The 11,097-nt window shown below is 38.3% G+C and overlaps 1 protein-coding gene across 1 annotated transcript in view; it reads left to right on the plus strand.

The window, feature by feature from the left end:
- The window catches only part of SH3RF1 (SH3 domain containing ring finger 1), a 93,872-nt gene that overhangs the window by 72,802 nt on the left and 9,973 nt on the right, over positions 1–11,097 (plus strand). The window contains exons 7-10 of the mRNA XM_026076167.1: positions 2,268–2,438; positions 2,603–2,862; positions 6,452–6,810; positions 8,967–9,301. Coding sequence (XP_025931952.1) covers positions 2,268–2,438; positions 2,603–2,862; positions 6,452–6,810; positions 8,967–9,301 — 1,125 coding nt within the window. The remainder of the gene's footprint in view (positions 1–2,267; positions 2,439–2,602; positions 2,863–6,451; positions 6,811–8,966; positions 9,302–11,097) is intronic.

The following is an 11,097-nucleotide window of genomic DNA, read 5'->3' on the forward strand; positions in this document are numbered from 1 at the left end:
ATTCCCAGAAAGCCATGCATATAACGAGGAACAAAAGCAACAAAACATACATAAAGGTGATATCCCCAAACAGCCTTCTTGCTGAGGGCTATTTATGGCTTAGGTAAATATAATCAGATGTTGCTGTATATTCAAAGGACTCACTTCAAAAATATAAAGTATTTATCGTGCATAAGATGAATGAATCCTTGAGTTAGGAATGAAGACTGTGTACTTGCAAGCAGCAAGCCCTGGAGTGAATTTATCCAATGTTTTCTATTATGAATGGAATGAAAAGGCTATTCTCGTGTGGAATAGCTTATGCCAAAACACAGCAAACGCTGTATATCATTTAGACTGTTATATTAGCATGTCATTGTCAGGCTGCCTATGCAAGTTGCAAGTGAAATTTGATTGAGGATTCTACAGTTTCATTAATTAGTGGGTGGCAATTTGGAATGAAGGCAGAGAGCTGCTAGTTAGCATTATGTCTTCACGCTTGTAATACAAGCAAATGTGCGTCATCCTTCTGGGTGATAATATTTTGTATATTGACATGTGCTGCTGACAGCATCTTTCTTCTTGGAAACTTCTTTATGTGTGGTTTGGAGAAGAGGAAAGATAAAAGAAAAAATAAAATTTGGGAGTGGTTGAACCATCTAATAAGGCATTTGAATAATGCAAGGACCACTTTTGTTCTGTGTCTTTTATTTTATCTTCGCACCAGGTTTCCTCCCGCTCCAAAAGAACACCTTTCTTGTATAGCAGGTGCATATGGGTTTGGGCTATTTCTTTGGCATCAAGCATTTTAACAATTTTTTTATGGATCACTGTGCTTAGTGCAGTTAATTGAGTTCCTATCTCATTTATTCCTGTTCTCCATCTTCAAAGCATTGCTCTATATGAGGATACTAAGGAAATTTGGACTGATTTAACTAAAAGGGAAGTTAATGAACACCAATTAGCTGCTTTCACAGGCAGCTTTACTCTGCAGCTTTGTAGATCATCCCTAAATCTTGTGCCAATGAAGCTTTTTGTTTCCAGTGTGTCATATATTTGCCACTGTATTGTCTTTAAATCATTTTTGCAGTTAATGCCAAGGTTCTTGGGTGGACAGCAAAGAACAAAGATCTAATGGAAAAAGGAGATGTGTACGGTTAATACTGTCTTTACTGTGCAAAAGAGACGATTTTGCCTGGAGAACACTTCTTTTTATTCTTGGGGTAACAAGGGGAATGGAAAGACAAGCAGTGCAAGTAATTGTGGATTGTTTTTCAAAAAGGAAGGGTAGTCTGCTCATCAGCCACCCTAATTGGCTGCCTCTGGTGAAAAGTATATTATTTTTGAGGAAATGTGATTTATTAGAGTATGTAATTTCCAAAAGGTCTGGGTCAGTAAGTGTATAAGGTTTAAGGTTTAAAAGGTTTTATGTTTAACTTGTGGCAGAAAACAGAACACTGTAGTTGGTAGAACAGTGTCTCTTTTTAATGTGATAACAGGAAATTTTGCAGTTACAAATTTTTCAGCATGCAATTGCAGGATTGCAGGAACTTTTATATAAAAGTGTTAAAAAAAAAAAAAGAAAAGAAAAAGAAAAGTTTATCAGCCCTCACTATTGTTTCTGATGCACTGTATTATGCTTTTCGGTATTGTTGCTTAGGAGAGAAAAAAGGAAGTAGGCTTTAAAACTTCAACAACTGCTAGCTACCTTACCCATTAATTTCAAGTTCCAGTAACATATATTTTTCTAGCACCGCAGAGAGATTCTGATTAGAGGGAATCTGGGGAATTCAGGGAGATCCAGGGAAACGGGGACTACAGGGAGATTCCAAGGTTGCATTTTGAAAACTATTTCTGATCCTGATCTTTCAGTCCCAACTATTAGTACTCCCCAAAAAAGAAGTTGGCATGTCGCAAAGTGGAAGAGATATTAGAAATAAACATACTGAGAGAAAAGTGGGATATGGTGGGATAACTAGTCAATAAACACCTATTAATTAAATTCATTAACTTAGTTAAGAAAATGAACGATCTTATTAGAAGTATTGAATGTTATGCTAACGCACAGTTGGGAATATATTCTTAACAATTGTTTCCCCTAATTTTGCCATAACATGTTTTAATATTGTAGCCGTTATGATAGATCAGCAAACATGTAACCCTTTCTGCCATGCCTTGTCACCTCTGACTCTTGATTCTCTCTCAGCTAGAAAACAGAAGCCTAAAAGAATTAAAAACCGTCACTTAACAATTGCGTATATTGAGAATCATCTACTTTCCTCTTTTAGATACATTGCTATATATCCATACACTCCTCGAAAAGATGATGAACTGGAACTGCGGAAGGGAGAAATGTTCTTAGTGTTTGAACGCTGTCAAGATGGCTGGTTCAAAGGAACTTCTATGCATACAAGCAAGATCGGTGTTTTTCCTGGCAATTATGTGGCCCCAGTTACAAGGTATATTTTTATACAGGTGTCTAAATAGTTTACCTAACTTCAAGTTCAAAATGATTTTTGGTTTTGTATTTAATCCTAAAAACGCAATAATAGAGGAGCTGTGGGTTTTAGTAACTAGCTCATTTTTCAGTTGTGTTTCATTTTTTTGTTTTGAATTTTGGCAGGACAGTAACAAGTGCATCCCAAACAAAAGTTCCCATGTCTACTGCTGGCCAGACAGGACGAGTGGTAACAATGGTCAGCCCTTCCACTGCTAGCGGAACATCTCAGAAGCTGCAGGGGAATGGTGTGGCAGTGAACTCCAGCACAGTACCCACAGCTGTGGTTTCTGCAGCACATATCCAAACCAGTCCGCAAACCAAGGTCCTTGTGCACATGACAGGACAAATGACGGTCAACCAGGCTCGCAATGCGGTTAGAACAGGTAATGATAATGATGATGATAATAATAATAATAATAATAAATAAATAAATAAATAAATAAGTTGTGTATGGGGTAGGCAAACTCTAGAGTCTGTCTGAGCAGATAGCTGGAGTCAGGCTATGTGTAAATATATGTTTAAAAAAAAGAAAAAAAAAGGCTTTTTAATGTTGTTTTATAGAGCTGAATGCTTTCTGAAATGCTAGTTTACTGCTCTGAATTTTGTATCTCTTAATCTCCATCAAGCACTTGTGTGTACGTATATACTGCTGCTGTTGGGAATTTGTATGCAAGTACTTTAAGTGGAATTTTTTATTCTAGCACTATCTGGGATGGGGGCATATTGTCTGAGCTTCCCCACTCATATGCAATTCATGTAGTAATAAAAATAAGAACATCTTAGTCATAGCTTATTTTTTTAACAAATATTAACTGCATAACAACTACATATTGCTCTGGTTTGGCATTCACATTTAAATTTTCTCCTAACATCTTTGAAGACCTTTTGCATTCATTCATTCTTCTTTTTCAATGCTTTAGCTCAGGGTTGGCCTTTAGGCATTCCAGTTTGTTCTCTAAACTATTGACTGTAACTTCTGACTTTGACTCTGAAACACTGTGACTATACTGGGTTCAAGATATGTACCATCTATGACATAAAATTGTGTGTTTCTGATGGGTCTGTCTCTGTCTTCACTACCTGTGACAGGCCATATCATAGTGAAACATGACCTCCTGTTACTTAAACTCAGACCCAGAAAGATGGATAGTTGTGCTTTCAGGAGACTTTGTTTACCAAATTCATGTGCTCCTCTGTGGATTTGCCAAGCTAGGATAATACCACACAATTAGAGCCTTACGTGTTCCAGTTGCTCCTAGGGCCTCAAAAGAAAACACCTTAATCTGATGAAAACTATCCCAGTATTCCTTCTTTCAGCCTTTTATTTGGGATCTCTTGGCTGAAAGAGCCATGACTGGAAGTCTTTTTTTAATCACTAGGTCCTTATTGGTAGAGCAGAAGAGAAAACAAAAGATTCAAATAAATCTTTTATCCCCTTAAGGATCGTTATGATTCTCATGGTCTCAGTATCCATGAATGAGCCCACACCTCCTTCAAAGTTGTGCATCTCCTTAGAAAACCTTACATGCATGTTCAGATGTCAGCACCAGGTTTGTTTTTGAAGGTAGGATATCTGGCGATATCTTTAGAGCCTTTATTTCCCTAATTGGCCCCGTCTTCCTCCAGTATGATCTTGTAAAGGACTATGGCATCTGATCCAGCCCAACAACTTCATTCTTTACCATGAAATGAAAGCAAGAAGCCCAGGTGCTATTGGCAGCTGGAAAGAGAAGATAAAGCAAAACATCTGTATTTTCCTGCCTCTCAGGCACAGGTGTTTTCTACTTTAAATGCTTCTTTTGCGCTGCTGAGGAACTTCCAAATGAGAGCACAGAAGAAAAAGCTCCTGCAGGCTCCAGAGGCCTTTCTATGCCTGTACTTCTGCACTTTTACCACTGTCAAGATGAGTAAGTTCTTACAGCTCTGGTCAGCTGGAAAACGTGATAACGTACTTCCAGCCAACTTTTCAAGTCCAAAATGGAAAAATCAAAGGGGCTGCAGTCTCTTCACAGAGAACTCTCCATTGGATTGCAGTGTAAAGGTGTGCTGTTGGGAGATGAATAGAGATCTTTTCCTTATAAGGGCCCATTTAACTAGAAGTGAAGCAATAATGGCTGCTTTATGTTCAAATGTTACGGAAAACTTTGTAGTTGGCATCTGAAATGTGATCATCTTGAGCTTTCCCGAACACCTTTGCTGAGCATTATCCTCTTGGTGAAGCTTCGAGGATTAATGCTGCATTTTGCAGGGCTGTTTTCAGTTTAGTTTAGGACTTTGAGGACCCTTCTTTGAATGATCTTAATGAGCCATTGCTTGCTGTCACCCACCCTGAGGAGTATGTGTTCTTTGAGAGGAACTGGGAAGGAAATGTGCACCCTGCTTGTTTTATTACTGTCTGAACTGCATGAAAATAGGGTGACTTGATGCATTCTTCCTATGGATCAGGGATAAGAAAACAAAACCAGAAAGCTATTACATACCTGTACCCTTATTGTTTGCACATAAGTGTAGTTGTATCTTGAAGAATGGCAGCTCCTTGTTAAAAAAAAAAGAAAAAAAAAAAAGACTTTGTCTCATAAACAAAAGGCAGCAGTAATAATCCATTTTAACCAAAAATCTTGCTACCATTGGATTTACGCAAGCCTCCACCCTCCTAACCTTCCTGTCTGAAATGCTCGTAGTACTTAAAGTTAAAAAGGGTCTGTGGCGGGGGGGAGAGGGTATGTTTCACACAAATATATGTARCATTTAGTTGTGTTTCCTTCTCAGAAAGGACTTCTGTTTCTTGTCTTAGACATTGTACTTGGATATAATACTAATTGTAGGATTGTTATATCAGATTTGTGAACGGTGTCAGTTTTTGCTATTATACTGTTGGCTCAATCTAACCAAATTAGCAGTGGAATTAGTAAAGAGAGCAGAATAAAGAGAGCAAGTGCTAGAGGCTTGATTCGAGGGTATTGCTTACAACTGGCCTGAGACTCCAATTAGCATCTGAAATATCAGAGTGAATTGATGTTTGAGAAGTATATGCACCAACCTAAAGGGATGACTGTTCCTAGATATTAAGTTCCGGCGTATTTGGAGGAAAGAGGCTGTGCAGCACTGAGTTGCTGCATTCTGCCTCATATTGTTCAGGTAAGATGTCTACACTTTATATCACCAGTGGTAAAGAGATACTTGAGCTGTTTAAATGACCTAATGCAAGTGTTGTTTACCATTTAACCATATGCTTCTTGGAATGGATGAATTAGTTCATGCAGAGCTCTGTACTTTGTAGCTAGGCTGTAGCCCAGGTTAGTTTATTCAGCCCTATGCTATTCTTCAACTTCCAGTGTAGATGTTTCTCTTATTTCACAGGGTATGAGTAAATCTGCTTCTATATTTAAACATCCCAGGAGACAATAGCTTATGTTTTCAAAGAAACCACTCCTAGCAGTAATTGCCACTGTACTTATTGTTTGAAAGACCCACTAAATCTGTTGTGGATTTACTGAATAGTTTAGGGAAAATAATCCAATTATATTTTTAGCAGCTTCTATAAGGAGTGTTCCTTCCTACATTGTTTTATGTGCCCTGACAACTAAGCAGCATATTAAAAAGAACAAACAAGTTGCAGGCAGGATTTAGCTAGCTCTTATGAACTAAAATGTAATCTTCTCTTTGCATCTCTGTTCTTATATGAAGCATTTCACTCAGCAGCTTAGACACCTTCACAATAGTTACAGGGCTGTAGTTATTCTGTTGCTTACTGATGCAAGTGGGGTACCAGGCATATGCTAGCTCTTTATTCTGGTGAGATAAATTTGATTCCATGTAACATGCCATTATAGTATTATATAGGAGATGATGATGATAGGAAGGAAGCTTCTTAGGATTTTTATTGATGAGTTAAAATACAGCGACTGTACCTCACTTTTCGTGTGTCTTGTGAAAAGATTAATTCTCTCGCATTTTCTTCCTCTGTTCTAGTTGCTGTGCACAGTCAAGAAAGACCTACGGCAGCAGTGACACCCATACAGGCACAGAGTCCAACGTGCCTTATTCCTGCTGCTGTGATCATTCCCCACCACTCTGTTGCTTCCCAGCAGCTCCAGCCTCAGCTTTCAAACACTGCAGCTTACGTCACGGCTGTGAACATGAATCGGTCAACCATCCCACTGGCGTGTGCAGCACCTTCTTTGAATTCTCCCACTGTTACCCCTCCCTCCTTGGAGGGAGACGTTAGTGGGAGAACTGTGAACGCTCATCCTGGAGCTCCTGCATCTCCAGAGAATGCTTTAGTAGCTGGTGGAAATGCTGCTGTCGGTAAACCAGACAAGGATAGCAAGGTGGGCAGAGAATAAAATCACTCCCTTGAATTTTGAATTCTCCTATTTCCGTCATGCAAATCTTTAAGAGGTTTATTTTTGTTTTTCATCTTCATTTTCTGAGTAACACCACTGTAAGGCTTTTAATGCTGAGCCTGAAACTCAGGCATCCACTTTGCAACGGTAGCTGTGGACAAGTCCATTCTTGGCCGTACAAGAATAATTTAGGGTGGATTAAAATACAGAGCAGAGCATTCTTGGTGAAGGGTTAAAATAAGGCAGCAGATGCAGGCCATTAACATTAAAAACAGAAGGTGAATTGACACAGTTCAGAAGTCATTAGCTTGACAGTTTCAATTTTAAAAATTTTGTTTTTCTGGACTTGCAGCCAGGTTCCTGAATATTTTAGAAAGCAGCATGGTTATCAAATGTTATTCAGTGAGTGTCTCTAAACTGATAGAAGAAATTGCTGAAGACCATGAACTTGCAGGAACTTTAAAAGATCAGTCTAATAAAATAAAAGTAGTATTTAATGAAAATCACTGTTTGCTTAGCCTGTATAAATAAGTGGAAAAACTTAAGCATGAAATTCTCCATTTTACTTATTACATCGTTAAAAAGGTTACTTTCCTCATTAAGTTATTGTCTTAGAGACAGATAGATATACAGATAGAAAAACATGTTCCAAACCATGTTTATTGGATAAAGGAAAAAAAGTCAGCTGAAGTATCAAGCCCACAGTTGCCTTTTCTAAATGTGGATTAGTAGAGCCTCTGGTGAGTCTGCTTTCCTTCCTTCTATTTGAAGTACTCTCTCCTGGGTCTAAACTCATTCTCACCAGCCAATAAACCATGTGGTTGTTATATTATAGGCAAAAAAAAAAAAAAAAAAATCCTCTGTCTTTCCAACTGTTTTCATTTTAAGATTGTGGTATCTTTATCATAATCTTTAATTTTTTTACCGTCTTTTAACAGCTTCCTTTAGATCTCGGATGTTCTAGACAATTACTGTGCTACTCTTTACCCACATGCACTCCCTGATGAAGTTCATAATCATGTTCTGTACACTAATCTCGCCCACTTTTTAATTATTTTTGTTGATTATTGTCAAGTGGAGGTACCAGGAACTTTGTTTTCAAAATGACTTTAGCTGTAGCCAACTGAAATCAGAGTAAGATGCCTTTAGGCAGGGCTTTTAGAAAATATATTTGGAGCTTGAGCTTAAAGATGCTAACATATTTAGACTATATTAATTTCTGGAGGGTCTTTTTTTTTTTTTCCCCTTGACCATTTCATAGACAGCAGTTATTTGCTGCAATAGCTTTAAATTAATGGAGACTTGGAAGAGAGACAGAGGATTTCTTCATTCACAGTTCACCAATTCCATTGCATCCCACGCTATCATAAAAATCTCACATTGATCATGCTTTTCTGTTTCTGTGGTTAAATAGTTTATTTTTGTCTTCAGGGCTTACAATCTGGCACCTCTCATAAGCACTAAACTCACTCAGTCAAAGGGTTGGTAAGAAGATCACTGCCATACCCCTTAAAAAAAGACAAGAAACACAAAAGCTACTTAAATAATTCTCTTCAGGGTAAGTAATAGTCTTCAGGGATTCTTGTCTGGACAAGCAAAAAGAATGTTTACAATTCTCCCCTCTAGCAGAGCAGCAAAACACAATACATTCCCTTGTGGCAAATTTCTGCTAAATTGTGAAGGTTTTCCCTTACTGAGGGAGGATAAATAGACACTTATCTAGACAGCAGTCTCCAGGGCAGACTTTTCTCCGAATTTGGTTTGATAGTCTCTTTATTCTTTCCTAGAAACTTCCATGTTAACTAAACATTTTACTTCCTAGATTCCCCTTGTGGGAATCTAACTCCTTGCTCCTTATTCTAGACTACCTTTTGGGCCAGTGCTATTGGCCGTTAGGGTAAACCTTAACTTACCTTTAAGTAACTAAGTGAAAGGACTTAGCCAATTTATGGTCCAAAGAAGTTACTATTTTTCTCTTCATAAATTTAATACTTATCCTTTGTAGTTATTTGTAGAGTCTCAAGCATCTCCTCCTAATTTACTGAGTCCTCTCTGATCCAAATGCCATCTATAAGAAGGAAATGTTCAACTTTCCGCTAAATATCTTTGTTCTGAAATGAAGCACTGTTTTTGGTTTACAGAAAGAAAAAAAAGGTTTGCTGAAACTGCTTTCTGGAGCATCCACTAAACGCAAACCCCGACTGTCACCTCCAGCCTCACCAACTCTGGAGGCTGAGCAAGCAGCAGCAGAGCTGGCCCTGCAAGGCGCAGTTGGGCCGGAGCTTCCTTCAGCAGGTGGTCACAGCAAAGCTGGAGCTTGTCCTGCCGACAGCGAGGGCTCTGCGCTGGCCCAGGAGACGCTGCATCGGAAAACAAGCTCCCTGGATTCCAATATTCCTATAGTGCCGCCTCCGCGGCAGCCTTGCTCGTCCCTGGGTCCAGTCCTGAATGAATCCAGGCCTGTTGTCTGTGAAAGGTAAATTACCCTAAGCAAAACAAGAAAAAAGTGCATTTCTTACATGCGCAGTATGTGTTAGGACTGCTAGAAGTCTTTCAAAACACTGAGATTATACAGAAAAAATGGAACCTTTATTTTTTACAATGCTTTACATGCATATCAACCAACTAACATTTGTGTTTACTTTCCATGTTACTTTGAGGTTTTGGAATGAATACTATGATCATAGGCCTGATATGACAACTGAGATAGATAAAATAAGCCTCCTATTTTGCAATTCATTAACACGTTATAATTTTGCATATATGAATAATCATGTTAGTTCTTTAAGATTATTATGAGGGCGTAACTGCAAACATAAGTATATAGTGAATAAGATCTTTATCTATGAGTAGGCTTCACATGTGATTTCTTCAACTGTTGCAAAGATACTTTCATTACCCGAACACTGTGCCTGTTACTGTGCTCTGCTTCCTGGGAAGTGAGCCCAAAAAGCACTTTGTTGTCTGGATTCTGAAAGTGCCAGACAGTTGCCTTAAAAGTTCTGACACTTTTCTTTTGTTCCTCTGCTATTCTCAAATTTTGAGGTCCTCGGTAGGTTGCATGGACTGCAAAGGAAGTGCCAATTTTCTGAATACTGCCTCTTTTTATTATCCCTTGTAGTAGGCAAGCAATATGAAGAATCTCATARGATTTCCTTTCCAGTAGCTACAGGAGTTTGTGGCATACAGAAAAAATAGTGCAGTTGCAGTGTAACAGTTCTAGAAATGAACTGAATCATGCTGACTATTTTAGGCTTTGATCTGATATTATTAATTCATGGTATGTGGGCTTACCATTATATTAGAGTCCCACTGACCTTCAGCTACATCCATGTAGCAAGACCCAGTCAGTAGGTAAGTTTTCACTTTGTCCTTAATTTGATTTGTCATACCTTTATTTTTTTTTAAAGGTTATTATCATTTCTGCACAATTTCCTTTTAGGAAATTTCTGTTTCTTACTGAATTTCTGAAGTAGTTTTACACTTACAGATGGAAAACAAAACCTGAAAGAATTTTCTTTAAAAATTGCACCATTTATTTTCAAATTTTCATAAGTCTACTTGGCACAGTAATATATTTTTAAGCTTTGAATGTGAAAATAATATCGTATTCATTCTGGTATGACCAGTGGGTGTGTAAAACCATTTGCATCCGCGCAAAACGTAGATTTTTCAAGTATCTTGCTTTCATGGTGGAGATTCTTTTCTCTGAACTACTTCCTGAAAACAATGAATGTTCCTATTGAACTGTTAATAACGTACACTCAAATACCCCTTTTAATCTCTATATCCTTACTATTTAGTTATGTGATTATTGCTACCAGGGAAGTGCTACCACAAAGTCTTTGTCCCTCCTAGTCTATTACATTTTTGTCAGTGTATTTAAATAGAATTTCATCTTTACACTGGGTTCTCCTTGTCCTTTTCAGTGCAGGGTTAAGGCTTTTCTTGCTGACGTGCTCATGCCACATTTCCATTTCTTTAGGCCAAAGTGCTTAAAATGTGTTGCTTAATAATGCTTATCACTTGCAATGTAGTTGATATCTTAAAGTAATCTACAAGCATTAATCACAGAATCGCTGAGGTTGGAAGGGACCTCTGGAGATCATCTAGTCCAACCCCCCTGCTCAAGCAGGGTCACCTAGAGCACATTGCACAGGATTGCATCCAGGCGCGTTTTGAATATCTCCAGAGAAGGAGACTCCACAACCTCTCTGGGCAACCTCTTCCAGTGCTCTGTCACCCTCACAGTGAAAAAGTATTTCCTCATGT

Source organism: Apteryx rowi, unplaced genomic scaffold (genome assembly GCF_003343035.1).
Source record: "Apteryx rowi isolate R43461 unplaced genomic scaffold, aptRow1 scaffold_427, whole genome shotgun sequence".
Classification (NCBI taxonomy): domain Eukaryota; kingdom Metazoa; phylum Chordata; class Aves; order Apterygiformes; family Apterygidae; genus Apteryx; species Apteryx rowi.